At 40.0% G+C, this 24,946-nt stretch overlaps 2 protein-coding genes across 5 annotated transcripts in view; both read left to right on the forward strand.

Moving 5' to 3' along the window:
- The window catches only part of GNGT1 (G protein subunit gamma transducin 1), a 369,003-nt gene extending 362,005 nt beyond the window's left edge, over positions 1 to 6,998 (forward strand). For all 4 annotated transcript variants that reach the window (XM_069587421.1, XM_069587424.1, XM_069587422.1 and 1 more), the window contains 2 exons: positions 1,495 to 1,600; positions 6,727 to 6,998. In XM_069587421.1, coding sequence (XP_069443522.1) covers positions 1,495 to 1,600; positions 6,727 to 6,855 — 235 coding nt within the window. In that variant the 3' untranslated portion in view covers positions 6,856 to 6,998. The remainder of the gene's footprint in view (positions 1 to 1,494; positions 1,601 to 6,726) is intronic.
- Positions 6,999 to 13,878: 6,880 nt separating this feature from the next.
- Positions 13,879 to 20,042, forward strand: GNG11 (G protein subunit gamma 11). Its single transcript, XM_069586613.1, has 2 exons — positions 13,879 to 15,257; positions 19,620 to 20,042. Exons 1-2 carry the CDS (start codon positions 15,162 to 15,164, stop codon positions 19,743 to 19,745), a joined length of 222 nt encoding a protein of 73 aa, XP_069442714.1. The 5' UTR covers positions 13,879 to 15,161; the 3' UTR covers positions 19,746 to 20,042.
- The last annotated feature ends 4,904 nt before the right edge of the window (positions 20,043 to 24,946 follow it).

Here is a 24,946-nt window from a genome sequence, read left to right on the forward strand (position 1 = left end):
TGCACAGTGGGATTCGTAGAATAGAAAAAAATAAATGCAAAATGAAAGTTAAAAGTATAGGAAATACTGGCTTTGGGTATCCATTGGAGGGGCTTCTCTGATGGCTCAGATTGTAAAGAATCTGCCAGCAATGCAGAAGACTGGGGTTGGATCCCCAGGTCAGGAAGATCCCCTGGAGAAGGGAATGGCTACCCACTCCATTATTCTTGCCTGGAGAATTCCATGAACAGAGGAGCCTAACAGACTACAGTACCTGAGGTTGCAAAGAGTCAGACAATGACTGAGCGATTAACACACACACGCGCATGTCCATTGGGTTTTCTCTTCTACCTCTCTGGTGGCATCAGTAGGCATTTATCCCTGAAAACAGGCTAAACTATCTCTTTTTTACTCAGAGAAGAACAGAGTATTATAAAACTAAGAAGGAAAATAATATTTCCTCAAATGTTTTGGAAATGAAAATACTATATAAATTAATTGCTAACATATGAGTAGCAGCATATTTTTATGTATGTGTATGACTTTAAGCTCTTTTCCAAAAGAGCATATGACCCGAGCGTATCTAACTTTCATCAAAATATGTCATCATAGAAGTTGGATTAGAGACACGAAAGGAAAGACAAGACTGAAGAGGACAGATCACAAAGCATGATGCCACTTGGATACAATGAAATATTTTCCAGGCAGTTTCCTAAGGGAATCACTAAAATACTATGCCGTCTTTCCCACTACCCACGGATCTAATAAAGAAGAAGAAGATATTGCTACTGCCCTAATTCTTTTATAATATACATTGGGAGATCAGACTCACCACGTCCCCTTTAACCTGCTGCATTTGCTCATCATTGCTATCTAATTCATTGTGACAGTAATATACAAAAAGAAAAAAAAAAAACCTCCAGGTATAATCTAAGTAATATGCTAGTTTGTTCCTAATTAGCAAGATTATTTGTTGGTGTATTTTCATTCTGTTGGTTCCTATGTCAATTCATTATTTATAAGGGACTTATAATGATACTTTTTGTATGTCTCTCTGTTAATATCAGATTAAATACTCTAGTGATTTAGAGAATTAATGGGCAGTCCTCAGTGACCTCAAACTAACATAAATGGCATAAATCATATAATGGAGGGTTTTGGAGTTGGAGATGAGGGTTGCAACCTCAAGTTTATACACTGTGCCAAGAAATAGGGAAAAGGAGCAGCACTGGATATTTAAGATAATATACTGAGTAAACTGACCTCTCTTCACAAACCTAGTAGCAGGTGTTTAGAGTTAAATACTTAATCATATTAGTGAAGATTATAAGAAAGCTTTAAAATCTCAGGGCTAGTGCGTAGGCTAGTATTGTTTGGAGAGCATTCAAGAGAAATTGGTTATCAAAGGAAGTTAAACAGTTTGCTTAGTAAGTTCAGAGCTGAAGGAAGGTTTGGTTTACATTAACTTGAAGTGAGTCTGACAATTCAGGTGTATAAAACTTTCTACTTTTTCAGCAGGCAGAAGATGCCAGTGATCAACATTGAGGACCTGACAGAAAAGGACAAATTGAAGATGGAAGTCGACCAGCTCAAGAAAGAAGTGACGCTGGAAAGAATGATGGTAAACTGCTGTCCTCTTTTGAGTTTTATTTGTAAGGGAAATCTCCATTGGTAAGGGTGTCTCCTTCTCTATGGGGCTTCCCAGGTGGCACTAGTGGTAAAGAACCTGCCTGCAATGCAGGAGACCTAAGAGATGTGAGTTCGATCCCTGGGTTGGGAAGATCCCCTGGAGAAGGAAATGGCAACCCACTCCAGGATTCTTGCGTGGAGAATCCCATGGACGGGGAGCCTGGTGCACTTTGGTCCATAGGGTTGTGAAGAGTCAGACATGACTGAAGTGACTTAGCATGCATACAAGCACTCACTCCTCTGTATCAGGAGGAGGAGAATGACTCTTAAGTCTCTAGAAACTCTTATCAGTGGGGAACACAAGGATTTCAATCTGCTTAACCACCATCCCCTTGTTTACTGTTGTTAAAAAAAAATGTAACTGAGTAAATTTGAAGATATAATTGGCCTTACTAAATAATTCATGAGCAGCATCCCATCTAACAAGTGGAAAGGCTCACCAAGGAGCTGTGCAAAATGGAAGGTTTTTTATAGGGACAGAGGGGCAGGACAAGGAAGTCATGAACAAAGGAAGAATTATTTCAGGCAGGAGCAACTTCCTTTGGGGGAAGAGCAGGAGATCTCTCATGCAGACTTGGAAATTCCGGTGTGTTAGGTTTACTCTTGGGAAACGTTGAAACTGCAGTTAAATTAGATATTAAGTTTTGGTTTGTTCTGATGTGGGGCTTAGCACACGTGACTCCATTTGCGCCTGTCGTTTGTTTTTATTCTTTTTTTTTTTGACACTGTGCTTTTCTTTTATCCTTTTTTTTAATGAAAAATGTTTATTTGGGGCTGTTAGATATTACAGTTCAGGAGACAGATTTGGGTAAAACTTGGAGAGTGTTCCAGGGAAGAGAAAGTCAGGGGCTTATAAGGGTGTAGCCAAGAGATTGTATTCTGACATAAGAAAGGGAAATATTTGTCCTTCAGGGATAGGTTATCACGAATTATTTTAAGGTAAAGAAAAGTGTTAGTTGCTTAGTTGTGTCCAACTCTATGAGACCCCATGGACTGTATAGCCTGCCAGGTTCCTCCGTCCATGGGACTTTACAGGCAAGAATACTGGAGGGGGTGGGTAGCCATTCCCTTCTCCAGGGGATCCTCCCAACCCAGGGACTGAATGCAAGTCTCCTGCATTGCAAGCAGATTCTTTAGCATATGAGCCTCCAGGGACTTTTTAGGGTAAGTGTCTGATCAATACCTTAAGCTCATAACTGGCTGTCCACACCCCTGTCATCCACACCATCTTCTTTTGTCTTTCATTGTAGTAGTATTTAAGGTGGTGACTTGAACTAATTCAGGAAGCTCCTCAGTTTTCCTGAGCTTCTCCCTTGTATACAGAGGGTATCCATGTTTTTAAACTTGTTTTTCTCCTGTTAATCTGCCTTTCTTATTACAGAGTAATCTCAGTTAAGAACCTAGAAATGTAGAGGGAAAATTATTTTTCCTCTTTCACATCACTAACTGGAGAAGCTCAGTACAGTTGAAAATAAGTTTTTCAGATAAAATTCATCAGAAATTAAGAAAATTAATAATCATAATTATCTTTTGATTTAGAGTTAAAATTAACAGCCTGGAAAACTATGTCCCATAAGCCAAATCTAGCCCTTGGCCTATTTTTGTTTTTGTATGGCCACTAAACTGAAAATATTTTTACATTTTTATAGATTATTTTTTTAAAGGGGGTAGAGAGAGAAAAATAAAATGAAGAATATGAAACATCATATTTTTTAGCTAAGCAATAAAGTAAAGCAATGCATATGGGCATTTTGTTTTCACTTTGCTAAATTGATGTTTCTCTTTATTTGATAGTGTTCAAATACTCTTAGCCAAGACATCATCCCCTCCAGCATTGTCGTGGCCAGTAATGAATGAGTACATTCTATTCCCTCTTTGAAAATAAAAATGAGGTCAGGCACAAGAACTCGCTGGTTTCTCCTACAAACATTTGTCAGACATTAAAAACCGTTACCCGAAGTCCTTTCCCATTAAAAGGAGCAGAAATGGCAAAGAAATAAAGCTTTCCACCAAACAGTGACTGGCGCTTGGAAAATGTAGATATGTATTTCAGATCTCTTTGTTTTAGGAACATCAGTAGGACAAAAACTCCTCCACAAGTCATAAGAGTATATTTCATGTTTCTTAAAAAAAAGCTTGTTTTATCAGGCCAAAGTGAAAAATGAGTTAGTATTATCTTCAAACTTTGCTCAAAACTCTCACTCCCACTAAAAGTTGGAATTTTGGCTTCTTTTATGTTTATAATTGTCTCAAACTTCCCAATTGCCCTTTCCATACCGGCCAAACATACTTTGTTGTAAAGATAAAAATTAAATCTTTAAACAGCACAAAAGCTCGGAACATACACCAAAAAAGTTAAAATCCGTATCTTTATGATGTGTGGGAAAATAAACTTTTGAGATAAAGGAGTTAATGATTTTTTCTTTTATATTTGAAACATCCAAAAGCCGTTTTGTTATTTATATAGCCAGGATTATTTTATATGTAGTTTGGTCATCTTCATTTTCACTGTTCAGTCTGGCAGGTTCACCTGGGAATTATTGTTTCGGATAGACATCACATACATCCCCATTTCATCAGGCTTTCTGGTTCCTTTTCCTATTACATAATGTGTCTTTGCTCTTGGAAGTCAATTTAATTTAGTATCAGACTGCCAAAACTACACACACACACACACACACACACACACACACACACTCAGAACTTTCCAGGCCTGAACCCAGAACTCTGACATAGGATGGCATAGTGTCCGTCATAGTATAGTTAAGCAGGTCTCCTCCGGAACCATATCTGACTCAGATTCCGGCTCCATGACTTTTTCTGTGTAACATTCACTTAAGTTAGCTAACTTACCCATGCCAGTTTCTTCTTCTATAAAATGGGAATAGTAACAATAGGTAATTATTATTACTTTAAAAATTACTATTGATATCTATGAACCAAACTGATCCATAATATGCCTCAACCTTGCTATCAAGGTGGTAGCATTGTGAGACTCCCTGGAGGAGGAAATGGCAACCCACTCCAGTATTCCTGCCTGGGGAATCCCATGGACAGGGGAGCCTGGCAGCTTATAGTCCATGGGGTCACATGGAATCAGACAGGACCTAGTGACTAAACAGCAGCATTGTCAAACTAAGACAACTCTTGGCAACCAATTTCTAAAAAGATTTGTGATGACTTTAAGTGAATATAATAAGCAAAAACAAAAGGCAGTCTTTGTAGTTAACAGCTACCATTTGCTTCTCTATCTATGCCAGGTATTTAATGCAACCTGTGTTCCTTCTATTTCGTAGATGAAGTAGCTAAACCTTAGATAAACTGCTTTAAACAAGGACACAGCTGGTAAGTGAGCAGAGCCAAAATCAAACCTGGAATCCCCTGAATCCAGTGTCCATGTTCTTTCCACCGTGCTGTGTAAACTTGTATTAAACTGTATATACTTATAATAGAGTTTTGAGCCGCACACCCTCACGTAGGATTGTAGGTAATCACTGCTCCTCAGCATCCTCAGATCCTAACCGGACACTGTCAGAACTAACCCTCACTGATTCCTATTGCTGACATCTGGTGGGGGCCCAAAGAGCTGGTGTTTGGAAGAAGGGGAAAAAGTGAATCTAAATCTCAAGTTTGAATTTTGAGGAGGAAAAAAAAGTGATTCTAAATCACTGCATATTTCAAATTGATATTGTTCAAATGTGTGCATAAACTCCAAGTATCGTCCTAGGAAGGAGCCACCTGACCAGTGCCCCCCAGTTAGAAATGATTTGTTCTAACATGCAGATAATGAGTTTGCAGAGTTATCAGTAGTTTTAAGTCTTCTGTCTGATGTTGCTTAGAACTTCCATGAAAAAAATGGCATGAAGATTTTATTAAAACAAAACAATAAATTCCTTAGATAACTTCCAGAATGGTTACTTCATGGACTGCCAAAACTAAACAGCCTTGTGTTAATGTCATGATGATGTATTAAGTGAAAACATAACAAGTTGACAATTAAAAGAAATGAATAACATGGTCCCATGTGTGTATATGCATATGTATACATATACACAACACACACACATATTTACACATGTATATAACTTTGCGTCTCTCTAAACAGTATGTTATATGGTACGTTAACAGACTTTGACTGAGTCCATTAATTAAAATACTAAAGCCTGATTTTTCATGAAGTCATTACTATAATAGTGCAGATGACCAAGGAGCAAGCTCATAAACAAAACAAATGATTTGGTTCAGCCATTATTTTTTTACTGAACACCAGTAAAATGTAAGGGTCTTCCCAGGTGGCATAGTGAACCGACTGCCAACGCAGGAGACGTCGGGGAGGGAAGATCCCCTGGAGTAGGAAGTGGCAACCCACTCCAGTACTCTTGCCTGGAAAATTCTATGGTCAGAGAAGCCCAGCAGGCTACAGTCCATGGGGTTGCAAAGAGTCAGCCATGACTGAGCATACATATACACACACACAAATAAATAGGTTCTGTTCTAGATGCCTGTGATACATGTGAACAAGTCAGCCAGAGGTCCCTTTGGAGCTTACCTTCAAGTTCACAATCATGATCCATCATTAGACAAGCTTGAAATAAAACTACAAAGTGTATCCTTCTGAGAATCCAGGAGTGGTGATAAGCCTGGAATTCAACAATTATTCATTCCCTTCCACCTTCACAGGCCACATGTTTGGAATGAGGAAAAGCATTTAATCAATGCTTACTCTGGTAGCATTCTTGACTTGCGTTGTCAGTTGTGTTCTGATTCCTGGATCCTGTCTCCTTTAAAGAGGCTGGAGGCAGTATCTGCTGAGAACCCTTAGCTGGAGTTTGGCCAGCTGATTAGCCTTTGCTCCAAGATATCTACAAGGACAGAGGAGGGAGCCGCTGTCAATGTTTCTTCTTTTATACAAAGTATGAGTGTGTTGGCAGAAAGCAGAATCACATTAAAAAGATAGAACACACACACACACACAAATGGTTATTATCAATGCATTCTTGGATTCTGAAGTATTCTCCATTAAACCAAATGAATCATCTCTTTCTTTTTTCCTTTAAGGTGTCCAAATGTTGTGAAGAATTCAGGGATTATGTTGAAGAAAGATCTGGGGAGGATCCATTAGTAAAGGGTATCCCAGAGGACAAAAATCCCTTCAAGGAGCTCAAAGGAGGCTGTGTGATTTCATAAGAATTTTTTCTTTCTTTAAATCCCGTGGAATATCTTGAGCTTTAATGACGTACTAATGTTTGGTCATGTGTAATAATATGGTTCAGCATATACATAAACTTTAAAATTATAAATATAAGTGGTTAATAAAATTTGGAACATGATAATGTGTGAGTCTATGGTTTTCTTAAGTACTTACCACAGGGTTTAACACATAATTGGCAGCAAATATTGATTGATCCCTTTCTTTAACAATAATATGTTTTATAATGAGTTTATATTATTCTGGATGCCAGCATATAGTAAATGCTTTATGTTTCTCCTTTACCCTTTCAACCGCCTTAATATTTCACCTAGAAATTTCCTGGTTACACCTATATTTTCCTCAACCCTTCTCTTCTTGGGTGAGTAGGACGTCCATTCTTTTGAGTCGTGGAAGACCTATATTTGCAGAATGTGTGCTATGAAGATGTTTGTTGTTGATGCTATGGTTTTTGTGTCCCTTTCTGAACTCCTACTCAGAAGCAATGGTTTTAACATAACCTCTTTCTACATTATTACCAATTGTCCTTGTCAGCAGTAACACGACTTTTCCCCAGAATCCCAGCTGGATTAAGTGTTCAGCCCGTGGTCATGGAGCACGGTGGATTTAAGCAGCACATGTATAAAGGTTATGAGAAACTGGAAAGGTCTGGCTCTGGCACTTTGCTGCCTACTTGACTTTGGAAAAATAATCTTTCTAAATCTCAGTTTCTTCTACTGTAGAATAGGGATAATGAATTTCCTTTATAGTCAATCCTAAAGCAAATCTACCCTGAATATTCATTAGAAGGACTGTTGCTGAAGCTAAAGTTTCAATACCTTGGTCACCCGATATAAAGAGCCAACTCATTGGAAAAGACCCTGGTGCTGGGAAAGATTGAAGGCAAGAGGAGAAGGGAGCGGCAGAGGATGAGACGGTTAGATAGCATCACCAACTCAATGGACATAAATTTGAGCAAACTCCAGGAGATAGTGGAGGACAGAGAGCCTGGTGTGCTGTACTCAATGGGGACTGAACAACCACAACAAAATATACTAGTTTAACTACAGTATTTAACATAATATCTGGCATGTAATAAGATCCAGTAAGTGTTAACCAGTATTATTACTGGAAACAGAACAAGACAAAATATTCAGAATCCTTTCAGATACATGCTATTCCCTGCCCTCCCCACGAAGACTCACCAGTATAGTCTTTTTTTTCTGGGGCAGGGTAAAGATGATAGAATAATAGCTATCACCTGCACTATCTTCCTAATCAGTTTCTTCCTGGCATCTTACTGAGTTTTCATAAAACAAATTTCACCATCTTTGTGCTGATGACTAAGAGAGAACTTGCCCATGCTTCTGTAACACATGACGAATGTTAACCTGAAAACTTTTTACTGCAACTCGGAAACTATTTTTGTTGTTAGTGGGTTTTTTTGTTGTTGTTGCTAGCCCACATTTACAGTGCTGTTTTTGAATACATCAACATCAGAATACTTAGAAATGCTAATTGATTGTCATCCTTTTAAAAGCAAGATAAAAGACCTTTGGGTCTGCAAGGGAATCCAGAGATGGTTTCCAGGGCTTTCCCAGGTGGCTCAGTGGTAAAGAATTCACCAGCCAATGCAGGAGACACAAAGGGCACAGGTCAAGAAGACCCCTGAGAGGAAGAAATGGCCACCCACTCCAGTATTCTTGCCGGGCAGATCCCATAGACAGAGGAACCTGGGGGGCTATAGTTCATGGGGTCACAAACAGTCAGACACGACTGAGCACCCTCGCACACAAAGGTTGTTTCAGGTTTGGCTCCTACAGTGACCTCCTACTCTGACCAGAATAAATGCTCAGCAGAGATCTATTGCCTCTTGTCCAGCCCCTTTTCTTAACACGTATCAGACTGAGTCCAAGCTCATACTGCTCACCGCACAGCAGACCAGTGATCTAGAAATGAGTTGTTGGAGCAAGGAATAGCAACTTTATTCAGAAAGCCAGTATACCAAGAAGATGGTGGACTTGTGCCCCAAAGAACCATCTTGCCTGAGTTAGAATTTAGGCTTCTTTTATACTAAAGGGGAGAGAGTAAAGTCAAACATTTCCTGGTTCCTGTCAGCCTCTAGAGAGGATGTGTTAATGTCTTCCTTCCTGCAGTCATTCGCAGGTGGGCCTGGTCAGGATGCTTCCTGTAAGCTAAACAAAGGTATTTTCCCTAAATGCTCATTACCTGGGAGGCAGGGTTCTCAGAGATTGGCCTTTTTGTGTAATTTCAGTTCACAGGTAACATCCCTTTAGAGATTAACTCTTTTGTATTGATAGGATACAAAAGGTTCTTCCCTATTACATAACGTGTTGTTTATTTGCTAAGTCGTGTTCAGCTCTTTTGTGGCCCCATGGACTGTAGCCTGCCAGGTTCCCCTGTCCATGGGATTTCTCAGTCAAGAATACTGAAGTGAGTTGCCATTTCCTTCTCCAAGGGATCTTCCTGATTCAGGGACTGAACTCTGGTCTCCTGCATTGGCAGGCAGATTCTTTACCACTGACCTGGGAAGCCCCATCATATGATATGCTTTTTACATTAAGGGATTCCAAGATAGACTACAGGAGTCTCATCTCTTTTTTACCTCTGCAGAGGCTTTTCTCCCCTGCTGTGGAAAATAATAAAAACCCTCTCCAACACCCCTCCCCACCCAGTACTGCCCGTCATCTCCCTTTCCTATTCTAATTTTCCTCCATAGCACCCATTATCTTTTAGCATTCTACATATTTTATCTATTTGTTTAATTGTGGTCTATCTCTAGAGTCTTTTTCCACGTGCCATTTAATATTCGTTAAGTGTTCCATATATCTTTCCTTTTTTATTTTCCTGATTAAAAAAAAACCAAAGTCTTGGCTTTGGCATTTACTGACATGTATAGTTTTAACAATATGCTTACCATCCATCTCTCAACTGGAAATAGATTTGGGAGCCAGATGATTCTAAATCCAAACCCTGACTAATCCACTTTCTAGTTGAGACCTTCAGGTAAGTAATTTCAACATCTGAACTTTGTGAAATGGATTAAGATGGATCCTTATGTGACTATTTCAAATCATTTAGATGGGAGGTAAACATATAGGAAAAAGGTAATAAATCCTACTCCTCTTCTATGCTCACTAAAAGCACTCTTTGTCTCTCACTCCATTCCCAGAGTATACCTCCTAAGTCATTTAACATAACCTTGCTTTCTCTTACTATAATGTATATGGTTGTCTTAGTATTAATGCTATACTGTAAATTTCTCAAGCCAGAAGCTCTGTTCATCTTTGAAACTACCATACCAACTAATAAATTGTCTGTACAGTTTAATTAATGTAATAAGTGTTTAATTCAACTAAAAGCAGGCAAGGGTGGTGCTTTTTATGTTGGATAATTCAGAATTCCTGTTGGCTTATCTAATGATGAAACCAACCAGAGACAAAAAATTCCTGTTGCTTTAAAATACAGATTGTCAGCAGAAATTTGAATAAGATAAAAATTATAGGAAGGAAATATAGAGAAAGATGGTCCAGGAAGAGGGAAATAAGATCATGACTGTTTTTCAGCCTACATAGCTACATCTGGTGGTGAGTGACTCTGGGTTTTTTTCAGAAATTATTTCAGGGCCACGCAATGAACAAAAACTAAGGAATTAAACAGGAATGAACAAAAAAATGCTCCAGAGTCTTAGTATTTGGCTCTTCAACAGAACTTCCTAATATTCGTGGAAATGGGTTAAGTACACATTCTTACTATGTCATTCGAGATACTTGAACTTTTCTGTTTTGTACACATAAGTGAGTTTAAACTTTAGCCAGAAAAAAAAAGAAAAAGAAAAAACCTCTATGTTATTTTAATTTGGATTGATTTGATTTTAGCCAGATTTCCAAACAAGGCTAATTTCAAACTTCCTAAATTCTTCAAAGAATATATTGCCACAAGGAAAACAGTAAACTGAGTAATGAAAATGAAATGCCGTAGAAATTAATAATGCAGTGGAAGTTAAAGTCTTCTACAAGATTGATAAATCATTTTGATACCATGAATCATAAGTAACTGTTAATAAAAACTGGAGTATCAGACCTGGTCATCCTGTGATTTCCTATTCTTTTCATTTAGAAGAGGAATCTTATAATAAATTGAACCAATATCAAATGAATGGACTGCATCAAATGCGGGTAAATATTTTCCTGAAAGAAACAATCATTTTAATGACCTAAAGAGTCACCATTTACTTTATAAATTTTAGAAGGGTAGAATTTGGGAGATAACCTAGTTTAATCTATACCTACAAAATAGATGCAGAGAGGATCCACATCTTATAAAAATTACAAAGCAAGACAAAACAACCCTGCTTTTTTTGAGTTCAAGTTAGTATTAAATCACTTCTCTGGTGGTTCAGCTGGTAAAGCGTGTGCCTGCAATGCTGGAGATCTGGGTTCAATCCCTGGGTCGGAAAGATCCCCTGGAGAAGGAAATGGCACCCCACTCCAGTATTCTTGCCTGGAAAATTCCATGGATGAAGGAACCTGGTAGGCTACAGTCCATGGGGTCACAAAGAGGTGGACAGGACTGAGCGACTTCACTTTCTTTAGTATTAAATCAACTCCAACACAACTAACTTCAATATTTTCTTATAGACTTTTCTTTATATGGATTTTTAACAGCATACATTAGAAAAACAGTCAAAGAACTTTTTTCTTTTCTTTGTATGTCAAGGTACATATGTCATAGCCTTTGCCCTTTTATACTTTAAAACTGAAACTAACCACATGGTTAATTTTTTTTTTTTGTCAGATTCTTTAAAACATTTGTCAGGAGCCAGTGGGCTGATACAGGTTTGTTTCTGATTATGTCTGTCATCTTCACTGAAGAATGGTTTCTACACATACTATTTTGCAAAACAACTTCTATTAGAAGTAATATATATAAGTAAAAATCAACACTACAGTTGGATACAACTAATAATGGATTTTAACATTTGTCTATTCAAAATCTTTGCTTGATAAATATGTTTTTGAGAATTTATGAGAAATTGCTTACCATGGTTGCTCTCTGGGACATGAATGTCATGCTTAGGAATGGGGAGCTACCCGCTCTTATTTTTGTTTTTTAAGTACCCATCATTTTACCATTTAAAATCAAACAACAACAACAAAACAGTTTTCAGAATGCTGTGTGATCATGAGATTTCAGCATTTCCCAACTCATTTTAGTGTAATCAATTTACTTAATATGATATTAGCATGTGATTTTGATTAAAACTATGAATTTTTAAGTATACTAATAGGCACTTCATCTCTAATTTAAGTCTGATAATACTGTGGAAAAAGTTAAAGAACCATTATGGTTTTATAACTATCACTGCAGGCAACTAGATGATTTCACAGGGAAGAAATTTCCAGGCCAAAATAACCCTACTTTTATGATTTGGAACAGGCATACATTAATTTACTTAACCAACCTATTTAATTTGGGTGCTGAGCTTATTTAATTCAAACCACATTAACTTCCTTTCACTAACTTATTTAAGCTATTTTTAACCAAGTTTTTAAATTTAAGCAATGAGGAAATTAGAAAAAAAAGAATCAGTTCTGAAGACAGATTCGGCTTTTTTGTCTTAGCTCATTGCTTGCTAACAGGGAAAGCTCCCGCAGTTCATCTAATTTTCTTTGACCCTGGGAGCTCCTAGAATGTGTGGTATTTTGAATATAGAAAATGAAGCTCCTAAATATTTTTCTTTGTGAAAGTGGTTTATCAGATGTAGATATATAAAAACAGTTAGAAATGAAACCCACTTTAGCTAGTTCACCCCTCCCTTACGCCATTACATATCTCACAAATTGGAAAACTAAAATCCAGAAGAAAATAAGTGACTTTTCCTAGTGATGGCCAGTGGCAGAGCAAGGACTGGAACTCATGGGTACTCATCAAAGATTCATTTCATTCTAATAGATTCAATGAGGATAAGTGGGTGGAGCCTAGTGAGGAATTATGAACAAAAAATCCTCTGGTTACAACACAGAGAATGGTGTTGTGGCTAAAGCCAAGTACTCTGGGATACTCAGTGAAGGCCTACACTCAACTTGAATTTTTTAAAATTTATTTAATTTTTTTTGAAGGATAATTGCTTTACAGAATTTTGCTGTTTTCTCTTAAACCTCAACATGAGTCAGCCATAGGTATACATATAATCCACCTTTTTGAAACTCCCTCTGTCTCCTTCCCCATCCCACCACTCTGGATTGATACAGAGCCCCTGTTTGAGTTTCCTGAGCCATACAGCAAATTCCTATTGGCTATCTATTTTGTATATGGTAATATAAATTTCCATGTTACTCTTTCCATACATCTCATCCTCTCCTCCCCTCTCCCCAGGTCCATTCAACTTGAATTTGACTCTACAGGCAGGAGGTCATTTCTGGGGAGAAGGAAATATGCATCTGACCACTTGAGATACTTTATTTTCCTTTCTTCATGCTTCATTTTTCTTCTAGTCTTTTGAGCATCATTTGGGAAATAGATGGGGAAACAGTGGAAACAGTGTCAGACTTTATTTTTTGGGGCTCTAAAATCACTGCAGATGGTGAGTGCAGCCATGAAATTAAAACACTCTTACTCCTTGGAAGACAAGTTATGACCAACCTAGATAGCATATTCAAAAGCAGAGACATTACTTTGCCAACTAATGGCTATGGTTTTCCCAGTGGTCACGTATGGATGTGAGAGTTGGACTGTGAAGAAAGCTGAACGCTGAAGAATTGATGCTTTTGAACTGTGGTGTTGGAGAAGACTCCTGAGAGTCCCTCGGACAGCAAGGAGATCCAGCTGGTCCATTCTGAAGGAGATCAGCCCTGGGTGTTCTGTGGAGGGAATGATGCTAAAGCTGGAACTCCAGTACTTTGGCCACCTCCTGCAAAGAGTTGACTCATTGGAAAAGACTGACGCTGGGAGAGATTGGGGGCAGGAGGAAAAGGGGACGACTGAGGATGAGATGGCTAGATGGCATCACTGACTCGATGGACGTCAGTCTGAGTGAACTCCGGGAGTTGGTGATAGACAGGGAGGCCTGGCGTCCTGCCATTCATGGGGTCGCAGAGAATCGGACACCGCTGAGCGGCTGACCTGAACAAGGTTTTAGATAGTTAAAGGGAAACTGTGTATGGCGGGCAAACATTGGTCTCATCATTCTTCCTGGCTTTACAAAGTAGCAGCTCGATTCATATGGCTTTCCAGAAAGTGGAAAAACCAAACCCAAGTGGATCCACTGCAAACATACAGAAAGATGCTTGAGCCAGGAATTCAAAACCCTCGGTGTCAAGTGTCATCCAAACCTTGACAGATGGGGCATGGAGAAACACTTTCTGGTAGGACTTTAAATTTGCTACTTCTGTCTTCTCCAGGACCATCCGTTTATACTTCAAACACTACAATTACTCCCCTGAAAAAAGAATAAAATCCCTGCTGTTGAGGATGCCAAGTTATTAACGTCAGAGCCATAAACAATATTCACATCCCAATGCCCTTTTTATCCCAAATTTGTAAATGTATTTCAGGCATTTAGCAGGCTGGTTGTGTTCACATCAACAGATGTGGTGCGCATTTCTGAGATTATAGCTCAGTTTCGTTTTCCTCTTGGGCTTTTTCTTAAGCGTCCGCATCTCCCCACAGTAAACGTGTGTAGTTGAGGGGAAAGTTACATACTGTGTATTTCTGAAACTCTTGGAGAAGTGAAGGGCCGTTATTTCCTGCCTGGTAGTGTCCTCCTTTTCTTGCTTCAGGAACAAAACCCGGATGTGACTTGGGAAAAGAGGGAGTGGGGAAGGAACAAAAAGTAAAACTTTTGTTGTTTCTCCAGGAAAGTGGACTAGCTCAACTCCTACCCTTGGGCCCCAGCCCAGGAGGGTCCTCCCGCGGGCGTGGCAGGGTCGGGAGCCGGGCCGGGTGGGGCCAGCATCCCCGCGGGAGACCGCTCAGCGCGCAGCCTCTCGGCCTCTACGGGCCGCCTTTGCAAACTCAACCCTCTGCGGGCTCCCAGGAGCAGATCTCCTGGTGGTGTGGGGACCTGACCAAAAGGGCAGGAGTTTTCGGATCCTGGGACGCTAGGGTGAACTGGCGTGGGGGGATCTCGTCGGGGCGCTGGGACCGCCGCTGGGAGAGGCGGTCACCTTCTGCGCGGGCGGGGCGCCCAGGCAGCACAGTTCGTTCGGGACGCGCCCTGGTTTGCGGCACTTGCAGGCGCTCCACTTCCAGAGCTGTCCCTGAGCCCAGTTCTGGGGCGAAAATGCCGGCTCTTCACATCGAAGATCTGCCAGAAAAGGAAAAGCTGAAGATGGAAGTTGAGCAACTCCGCAAAGAGGTTAAGTTGCAGAGACAGCAGGCAAGTTGGATGTCCCAGAATATTTCCTTCTGTGAAATGAACCAAGATTGGTGGTGACTAGTTTGTTGCAGTAAAACAAATAGTTTCTTGGCTCGTGGGTGGGTGGGTGGGTGGGTGGGGGATAGTTGTTTGTTTCTTTTTTTGCTTTTTCTGCAGCTTCTTTTGAAGGGGGCTTTGGTGATGCTTGAGAAATGCCTGTTGATGTGGGGAGATCATAGGAGGTTAAGGAGAGAGCAACGATATCATGAGTAATTTAAAGCCAAATATTTGAGAATGAGGGGAACAAGAGAGAAAAACTGCCAGCTATTAGGCAGTTGATTTTAAAAACCCAAGCTGTAGGGAAGAGGCAGATGGCTACTTAGTTCATTGATCTTTTTCATAATGGGAAAGAATAGCTCTTAAAAGTTGAGGGGTTTTTGTTTGTCTGTTTTGGTTTTGGCTTTCTTAATCACAATATGTCTTGAATTAGCTAGTTTTGAGTCTTCCTCAGGGGTCTCCAGGAAGTGTGTGATGAGCAGTCCACTGGGGCTTGGGAGCAAAACATTACAGTATCCACCTTTGTTTATAAACTTCTTTCCTTTATAATTTCCACTTTATGCTTTGTAAGTATGCACAGTGAACTAATACCTACACAGTGCTATCTGTATTTATTTATAAATAAATAATTATACATATACTGCATACAAACATTCTTTTTTGTGATTATGATTAGAAATTCTAGAGACCGCTGAAATGATCACAGATTTTGTGAGAATGTACGTGCCAGTGTTCAGAAGTCTCCACTCAAATTTGTTGGAGACTTTGTCGTTTTTATTTCAAGGTTTTACTGGTAGTACAGGCCTTCATTCCTTCCCTTTTTCCTCAATCGGGCAACCTGTAGTCCAGGAAAAGGTTTTTGGATAGATATTTTTTTAAGATAAATGATGTAGTTCTTTCTCCCCAGCAAGAAGAATTTAAACTGACTTTGTATCTCTGTGGTTTAATACTAGAAAAAGTCAAGGAAAACAATGGAAAGGAAGTAGCTATAGTGAATATGTTCACTTACCTTCCTGCTTTAATTATGATAACTCTATTCGTGACAAGAGTCTTTTTACTCAGAAGACACATTTTGAATGATATTTGGAAGATGCAGGCTTTGGAGGCGGAAACTTTTTTATACATTTCTTTTCTCAAATGTAATCTGTAACTTCCAAATCCCTAGTCTCCCAGAATTTTGAAGTTCAAAGTCCTTTCTGTACATGTTGAAAGTTTTTGTAGCTTTAAAAATACTGCTGTGTTTAAAGGAAAAAACCAAAGTTATAGGACAAAATGAATAGGCTTGTTTCTTGAAACTTTTAAGAGACCCATTTTGTGTATGGCAAAGCCCGTCTGTTAGCCACTTAGATCTTTTTGACACAATGAATCTTAGAGGTTACATATTAAACAGAGTTGCATGAATTGAAGTAAAGTGTTGTCTGTGCCAAGTTATATTCTGTTCCAAGAATATTTTAATATTTTGTATCACAATGCAGAACTTATGGGGGGAAAAAAAAAGAGATGTGTCCTCCACTTACCTAAAGCTTCAAATTAGAAATTGGGCAAGGGTCTAGATGCAGTTAGGCCTTCGCTGGTAGGTTAGCTGATAAAGAATCTGCCTGTAAGGTGGGAGATCTGGGTCTGCCTACACTTGTAATAACAACTACCAGTAAAGAGGACAATGAATTTTATATTTATAAATCATTCAGATGTAGGACAGTCTCTTAAACCACTTAGGATATAAAGGCTTGCTCAGTTCTGTACCCCTTCATTGGCACCAGAAATGCCAGAAGTAATTTCCGCATTACTACTACTACCCTAGTTGTCCAGGATTTCTCATCTCTCCTATTGTGGGACTTCCCAGGAGTTCAGTGGTAAAGAGCTTGTCTGCCAACACAGGAGATTCAAGAGATGCAGGTTCAGTCCCTGGGTGGGGAAGATCCCCTGGAGAAGAGAATAGCAACCCACTGTAGTATTCTTGCCTGGAGAATCCCATGGACAGAGGAGTCCATGGGGGTTGCAAAGAGTTGGACACGACTGAGCAACTAACACTTGCACACTTCATTAGATGGAGTGTGGACTGTGTGGAAGTTAGAGAGAATTATTCATCAGCAGTTCACCCCTCCCAGCTCTCCACCTCCACTCCTTAGGACACATCCTACTGGAATTACTTTCTTGGGGAGAAGGAACAGAGGGGAGAATACTTTCAGGAAATCCTTAGAGATCAGAGGGAGAAACATCTAAGTCCTAATAGTAAGAATCCACCATTTTATTATGCACTTCGAATTATAACATGTTCATGCTAGAAAAACATTATAGCTCTTAGAGATCATTCAACCCTTTCACTTTGAAGGATTGAAAAACCAACCTGAATTCCAAGAAGGCTAACTAGACCCTTATTTAAGACCCCAGAGACAATGATAGAGACATTGTTAAAACACTAAGACACATATCTTCTGATGCCCAGTCAATAAACTGTGAATATCTGAGCTGTGTGTTCTGCTCAGGCCAGATTCACAGGCTGAATTCTGGCTTGTAGCTAATTGTTGTTCAAATTTATCCTCTTGATCATGGAAGGAAATACATCAGAGAAACCATTGTTCACTTTTGGAGATTACACATCTTTTTGGACACTTAATGAAGAAGGCTCGGTAACAGATACCATTTAGGGAAACATGAGTTTAATTTTTTTTAAACTATTTTTTAGCCTTTCTTTTTTGATATGGACCATTTTTAAAAGTCTTCATTAAATTTGTCACAGTATTGCTTCTGCTTTATGTTTTGGTTGTTTGGCCAGAAGGCATGTGATCTCTTAGCTCCCCAACCAGGGATCAAACCTGTCCCCCCTGCATTGGAAGGCAGTCTTAACCACTGGACTGCCAGGGAAGTCCCAACATGAGTCTTATCTGCAAATTTCTCCGTGGTCACAAAGCCCAGCTTATGGATACTTATGTCATCACCTCTGAAAATTCACTTAAAATGCCCGCACAATGATTTTCCCCAAATGTTACCCGAGAGAATGATAATTGGAAGGATTTTATTTTGCCACATTTTAACTGTGTTGCCTAGTTTTAAATTTTATTTTCAGAGGCTTCCACACTGATGTACCAAGAGATCTTTGAGGTGTGGGAGTAAAACATTTTTTATTTTTAAAAAAGTTTAATTGCAGTACAATAGACAAGAAACATTTTTAATAATTTTAGACATATAACATAGTGAGTTGATATGTGTGTATATTGAAAGATGATATTTTTTTGGTTACCTTAAAGTCTGATCTTTTAATAATTTCTAGTTTATGTTTTATGGTTATGCATGATGTATTAACACATGTAGTAACTTCACTTAGGTGTACGTGAATACTTATGTACATTGTAGGATACATATGCAGAAATTTTTTAGTGATCAATATTGAAACAGTTTGGAGATTACTAATCTAGATAATAAAATCAGTGGACACATTGCCTAGTTTTAAGAGGACTCCATTAGAATTTTCTGGAACTTCTATAATTTTTACTTCTTATTTCTTACTAGTTAATGCAGATCCTTGTTAAGCAGTAATCTTTTTTTTTCCTCCTTTCCTTTTTACTCTCCTCCTATTTTTTATAAATCACTCTTACAAACTGTCTCTTAAGGATAGACTTTTTGAAGAAACTGTTTAATCCTTTCTCCACTCAGAAAAAGTTTACCCTACTTACATAAACGCAAGCCTCAGATACGCCTTTTCTTATGATCAATTCTGCACAGAAACACAGGTGGAGGGTTGGGGAGAGATGAAGATGAAGGGGTATAGGGGTGTTGCAAGTGGGGTGGGGAAACTTTGGGGCAACTTTAGCTTTTCCAGATCCGACTTTCTCCAATGCTTCTATCACTCTGTGAAATTGAAGAACCTGGCACATACTCAGTAAAGTGAGAATTTTTGCAGGAAACACCCTAAAAGCTATTTGGGGAGTAGCTGGCACTGCAACAATTCATTAGCATGGAAAGTTGGAAGTGGAGTATGTTTCAGTTCCTCAAATATTGTGGACCTGTCATCATTGTATTTTAGCAGAGGAAGGAAATCATATGAGACATAGTGGATAGAAATTGCTGGGGATAATATTTTTAATACAGTGACTTTCAAACTTTCTTAATGCTACTGTAGTAAGACATCTATTTCACATAGACTATATCATTCATATATATTGTATAGGCTCTGTGCTGCACGCTAATATTTTCATCTATTCTATTTGATTTTTAACATGCTGGTTGTACCCAATTATGTTAATTTCACTAAAGGGTGGTGATAAAGTTTGAACAATCCTGATTCTTTTCTTTCTTCCTTTCTTTCTTTCCTCCTTTCTCCTTAAGGTGTCTAAATGTTCAGAAGAAATAAAGAACTATATTGAAGAACGTTCTGGAGAGGATCCTCTGGTGAAAGGAATTCCAGAAGACAAGAATCCCTTTAAGGAAAAAGGCAGCTGCATTATTTCATGAATAACTGGGGAGACACTTCGTCCTCAGTGGAAGAGGTTGTTTGCTGTCGTTTCCCGAAATAAAACCAACCCCCTTTTAAAGGAGTAACAGTGAAATTTAAAGGAGACTTTCTTAAGCGCTCACCTAGATGTGGTCTTGTCTGAAAGCTGTATCCTTCTCATCCCTGTGCACTACACACCCCTTTTAAGAGGACAGAGAGCATCTGATGTGCTATTATGGGAATAAGGACACCACTTGTGCATGACACACCTCTTTCAGTATATTGCTTGATTCCTCAAATAAAGTTTTATCTCTGCAGAACGAGTGTTGGCAACTTCAGAAGGCTTTCTCTCTCTCTCTCTCTCTCTCTCTCTCTCTCTCTCTCTCTCTCTCTCTCTTTTTGCATTACCTTTGATACTTCTCCCCATAACCTTTCAGCTGTTTGGGACCTGTCTGTAAAGATGAAGTGGTTTGACAGACCAGGTCTCAGATCCAGCTCTCTCTGCTTCAAATCTCAGGAGGTTTACAGCACTGAGTTCTGACTCCTGGAATGTTTTCATCTAGCATTAACTAGTAGGGAACTGAGTGAGTCTGGTGGCGCTGATGGTAAAGAATCTCCTGCCGATGCAGGATACGCAGGAGACACGGGTTTGACCCCTGCGTCAGGAAGATGGCCTGGAGAAGGAAATGGCAGTCCACGCCAGTATTCTTGACTGGAAAATTCCATGAACAGAGAGGCCTGGTGGGCTACAGTCCATTGGGTCACAAAGAGACACAACTGAGCACACACACACACATGCACACACACATGCACACACACATGCACACATACACACACATGCACACACACAGGCACACTCACACACATGCACACACACACACCTGAATGAGTAGAATTCCTAATGTTGACAGAGTCAGGTAATTGAATCAGGAACTAGACCTGGCCTTGTCTAGTTCAAGCACTTCCAGTTTATCATCGTACAGCTTTTGTTCAGAGTGCTGCTACGATGATGGTGGCTGGAGAAAGGCTGGAGGTCCAGAGGAGCCCCTTTGGGCCAGCCCTGCTCTGCCTCCCACAGGGAGTCACATCTCGCATGTGATCACCAGGTCTTTTCGTGGCGACCGTCCAGTGCTGTTGCACTGAGCACTGGCACAGATGCTTGGCTCTGTGCCCCTGCCAACCAGCCTTTTCCAGCAGGCCTGTGCCAAGCTTACCTCTTTTCTTTCTCCAAAGGAACAAATCAATCTTTTGCCAACTTCTAAAATTAGCTTGTCTTGCTTCTCATTTGCTCGGTTGGAATTCTTCCTTTATTGTGGCCACTCAATCCTTTGCTGGTGACAGGTGTTGTGAACATTTTCTCCCAGTCCGCAGCTTAACTTTTCACCGTGGGATCCTAGCTGTCCTAGCGAGCCTAAGGGTGCAGCGCACCAAAGAAGACGGCCTGACCCCAAGAAGATCTCGGAAAAGGTGCGCTGTGCTTGGGTGCTCAGTTCTGTCTGACTCTTTATGACCCCATGGACTGTAGCCTGTCAGACTCCAGTCTCCAGTCTCAATTCTCCACGAGAATTCCTCGTGGAATTCTGGCAAGAATACTGGAGTGGGTTGCCATGCCTTCCTCCAGGGGATCTTCCCAACCCAGGTATCAAACCTGGGTCTCCCGCCTTGCGGGCAGGGAAGCCCATGAATACTGGAGTGGGTAGCCTAACCCTTCTCCAGGGAATCTTCCCGACCCAGGAATCAAACCAGGGTCTCCTGCATTGCAGGCAGATTACCAGCTGAGCCACCAGGGAAACCATCTCAGAAAATGGGCATACCACGATTATAAGGGTCCTATGGGGTATAAAGGGGTGGAGTGTAGGATCAGGCCACTCATGATGGCTGTTCTCTTGCTCTCTGTACATGCCCTGCTTGACTGTTACTTGCTTCGCCTATACCCTACTCACCCAACTGACCTTCCATGACCTTGCCCTGGGCCCCAGCTAGTGCTTGTTCTCAGCAAACGGGGCTGTGAGAGGTGTACCCCGCTACTGCTTTCCCTGGTAATGAATGAACCCACCTTATATCAATTCCCCTATAACAGGCAACCTCTTTTCTTCCCCTCCTGCTTTGGCAAAGGCTGCTGCTGTGTGCTACCTACCCTTCATTGCACACTGTGGGTTGTTGCTCCAGGACCTTGCTTCAGACTTGTAAGTCTCCCATTCTTTAAACCATTGATGTCTCTGTTGTTGGAAACGAACAAAAAACTCAACAGCAAAGTATACGATCGCCTTCCATCTTTCATAAAGGCACCAGGAACACAACCCCAAAGAAAGGAAACTTCCTTTCTTTGAGCATATTCTCCTTTCCTGCTGTTTTTGGATGCAGATTGCTCCAGGTTGAAGTAAAAAGGAAGAGAAGGAAAACCCTGACAGGTTAGCTCCAACTCAAATGGGTTTAGTTACTAACTTGCAATTTTAAATGTGGCATAGAAGCCCAGGTTTCTCCTTGGTGAGATCTTTCCTCTTGGTTAGATGCTTGCTCTTCCTCAGTCATGTCTGACTCTTTTTCCACCCTATGGACTATAGCCTGCCAGATTCCTCTGTCCACGGAATTTTTCAGGCAAGAATACTGGAGTGGGTTGCCATTTCCTTCTCCAGGGATCTTCCTGACCCAGGAATTGAACCCACATCTCCTGTGTCTCCTGCGTTGTGGGCAGCTTTGTTACCACAGAACCACTGGGGAAACCCCTACTGAGATGCATGTTGTTGTTCAGTTGCTAAGTCGTGTCCAACTCTTTGCAACCCCATAGAATGCAACATGCCAAGCCTCCCTGTCCTTCACTATTTCCCCGAGTTTGCCCAAATTCATATCCATTGAATTGCTTAGATGCATAGGTGTACCTTACTAAACCAGAGATGTGCCAGTGAACTCTACTAGCTTCCTGAGGTATATAAGCATCCTCACTCCGAAATTACTTTCTTTCCCCTCTCAGAGAAGGAACAGGATACCCAGGCTTTTGAAAGAGCAGGTTACAGCAACCCAAGAGCAGGACCCATTTCCTTCAGTTCCCTGCCTTTTTCCAAGTGTTGATGTCAGTGGGAATTACTGGGAGCCCTGGAGTATTTTTATCCCAAAGCATGATCTACTCCACAGTGAAGTTAAAAAAATGTAATGATATATCTAGGGCTTCCCTGGTGGCTCAGAGGTTACAGTGTCTGCCTGCAGTGCGGGAGACCTGGGTTCGATCCCTGGGTCAGGAAGATCCCCTGGAGAAGGAAATGGCAACCCATTCCAGTATTCTTGCCTGGAGAATCCCATGGACAGAGGAGCCTGGTGGGCTACAGTCTACAGGGCTGCAAAGAGTTGGACATGACTGAGCGATTTAACTAACTAACTAGTGATATATCTTTTCCAACAACCATGGAACAGCCAGTATTTGGGATATATTGCTGCTGTTTGCATTTAAGGTGGCATGGAATTAGTACACTTGGTGCTTGAAAACCTTTACTTTAATGAACTATTTCATTTCTTTCAAGTTATAAGGTTTTCTTCTGTTGTTTAGGGAAGCAAACATCTGTTCTGGTTATTGAGAAGGGGTGTGTGTCTGTTACTCGCTCAGTCGTGACCCCATGGACTGTACCCAGACAAGCTCCTCTGTGCATGGAATTCTCCAGGCAAGAATAGTGGAGTGAGCCGCCATTCCCTTCTCCAGGGGATCTTCCTGACCCAGGGATCAAACCCAGGTCTCCAGCTTTGCCGGCAGATTCTTTACCAGCTGAGCCACTAGATCAAATCATCTGCTTCTCTCATGGAGTGCCAAGACAGCATCTGTATCCTCGAGAGTTGTGGATTACATGGCTGACCCTGACTTTCTATGTCGCACTCACCTGCTCAGTCATGTATGCTTCTGAGTCCTAGTGCTTTCTCTTCACCTACTTTCAACCATACGACAAATTGGTCAGTGCACTTTTTTTTTCCTTAATAAGTATCCAATATCATAGACATTTCTCCTAAATATAATTATCTTCTTTTTTCCCTCACTGTTTCATCTTAGTAACTCAGCAAACCTATAGAATTGCAATAAAATCATCTTGATTTTAGAGTGTTCAGCTGCTAAAAATGTATTAGAAAATGAAAAAATACAAAAACCATATATTCAGATATATTATAAAAGAAACCTTCAGTAAGTAGGAGTTTGTTAGGATTTAAATCATGTGTTCAATTTCTTCCAAGAATCTAGTTCTGTAATCATTTTGTATCTGATTAAATAGTTACTGGGTTTTGTGTTTTGAGACTTAGAGTCTATGAACTCATATTAGCAAAACTGACTTCTCTATTTCTAGGCAGGATTAACATTACCAAGCTCACCCATCCTTGCTATTTCAAGTCAGTTTATTTTTTATGTTGGATGCAAACTGGTATTTCATTATTATCTAAATTTGAACTTCCTTGATTTCCTGTGAGTTTTACAGGCAGATTTTCATATACCTGTTGACCATCTTCATCTATTTCGCCTCCCTGACCCTCCACCTCTGGCAACCGCAACTCAGTTTTCTGTATTTATCAGTTTTGTTTTCTTTTTCTTTTTAGATTCCACATATAAGTAAGATCATATAATATTTGTCTTTGTCTGATATATCACTTAACATAATACCCTCAAGGTCCATCCATGTTGTTACATGGTAAGATTTCCTTTTTTTTGTTATGGCTGAATAATAATTTCATCATGTATCTATAAAATAATTTCTTTATCCATTCAGCCATCAATGGACACATAGATTATTTCCATATCTTTCCTGCTGTAAATGATGATGCAATGAATATGGGAATGCTTATATTTTTATAAGCTTGTATTTTCATTGTCTTTGGATAAACACCCAGAAGTGGAATTGCTGGATTGTGTGGTAATTCTATTTTTAATTATTGATGAAGCATTATACTGTCTCTGTACCAATTTACTTTCCCACCAACACTGCAGAAGGGTCCCTTTTCTCCACCTCCTCACCGACACTGTTGTTGATAGTCTTTTTGAGAACAGGCATTCTAACAGGTGTGAGATGATATCTCTTTGTGGTTTCGATTTGCAGTTTCCTAATGATTAATCACATTGAGCACATTTTATTATACCTATTTGTGTCTGCTTTGTTTAAATAAACTTTGGAAGGTTAAATGGGGAACTAATAAAAATTGCTACCTATTAGAACCAATGTTGGGTGTGCCAGGTGGGAAAACATGATGTTGA

The sequence above is a fragment of the Ovis canadensis genome, chromosome 4 (assembly GCF_042477335.2).
Source record: "Ovis canadensis isolate MfBH-ARS-UI-01 breed Bighorn chromosome 4, ARS-UI_OviCan_v2, whole genome shotgun sequence".
Taxonomy (NCBI): Eukaryota; Metazoa; Chordata; class Mammalia; order Artiodactyla; family Bovidae; genus Ovis; species Ovis canadensis.

Bases quoted from the DNA above. Each gene is read 5' to 3' on its own strand.
- GNG11 (XM_069586613.1), top strand. From the start codon at position 15,162: ATGCCGGCTCTTCACATCGAAGATCTGCCAGAAAAGGAAAAGCTGAAG. The intron at 15,258-19,619 runs GCAAGTTGGATG...TTTCTCCTTAAG, and splicing joins TTAAGTTGCAGAGACAGCAG to GTGTCTAAATGTTCAGAAGA.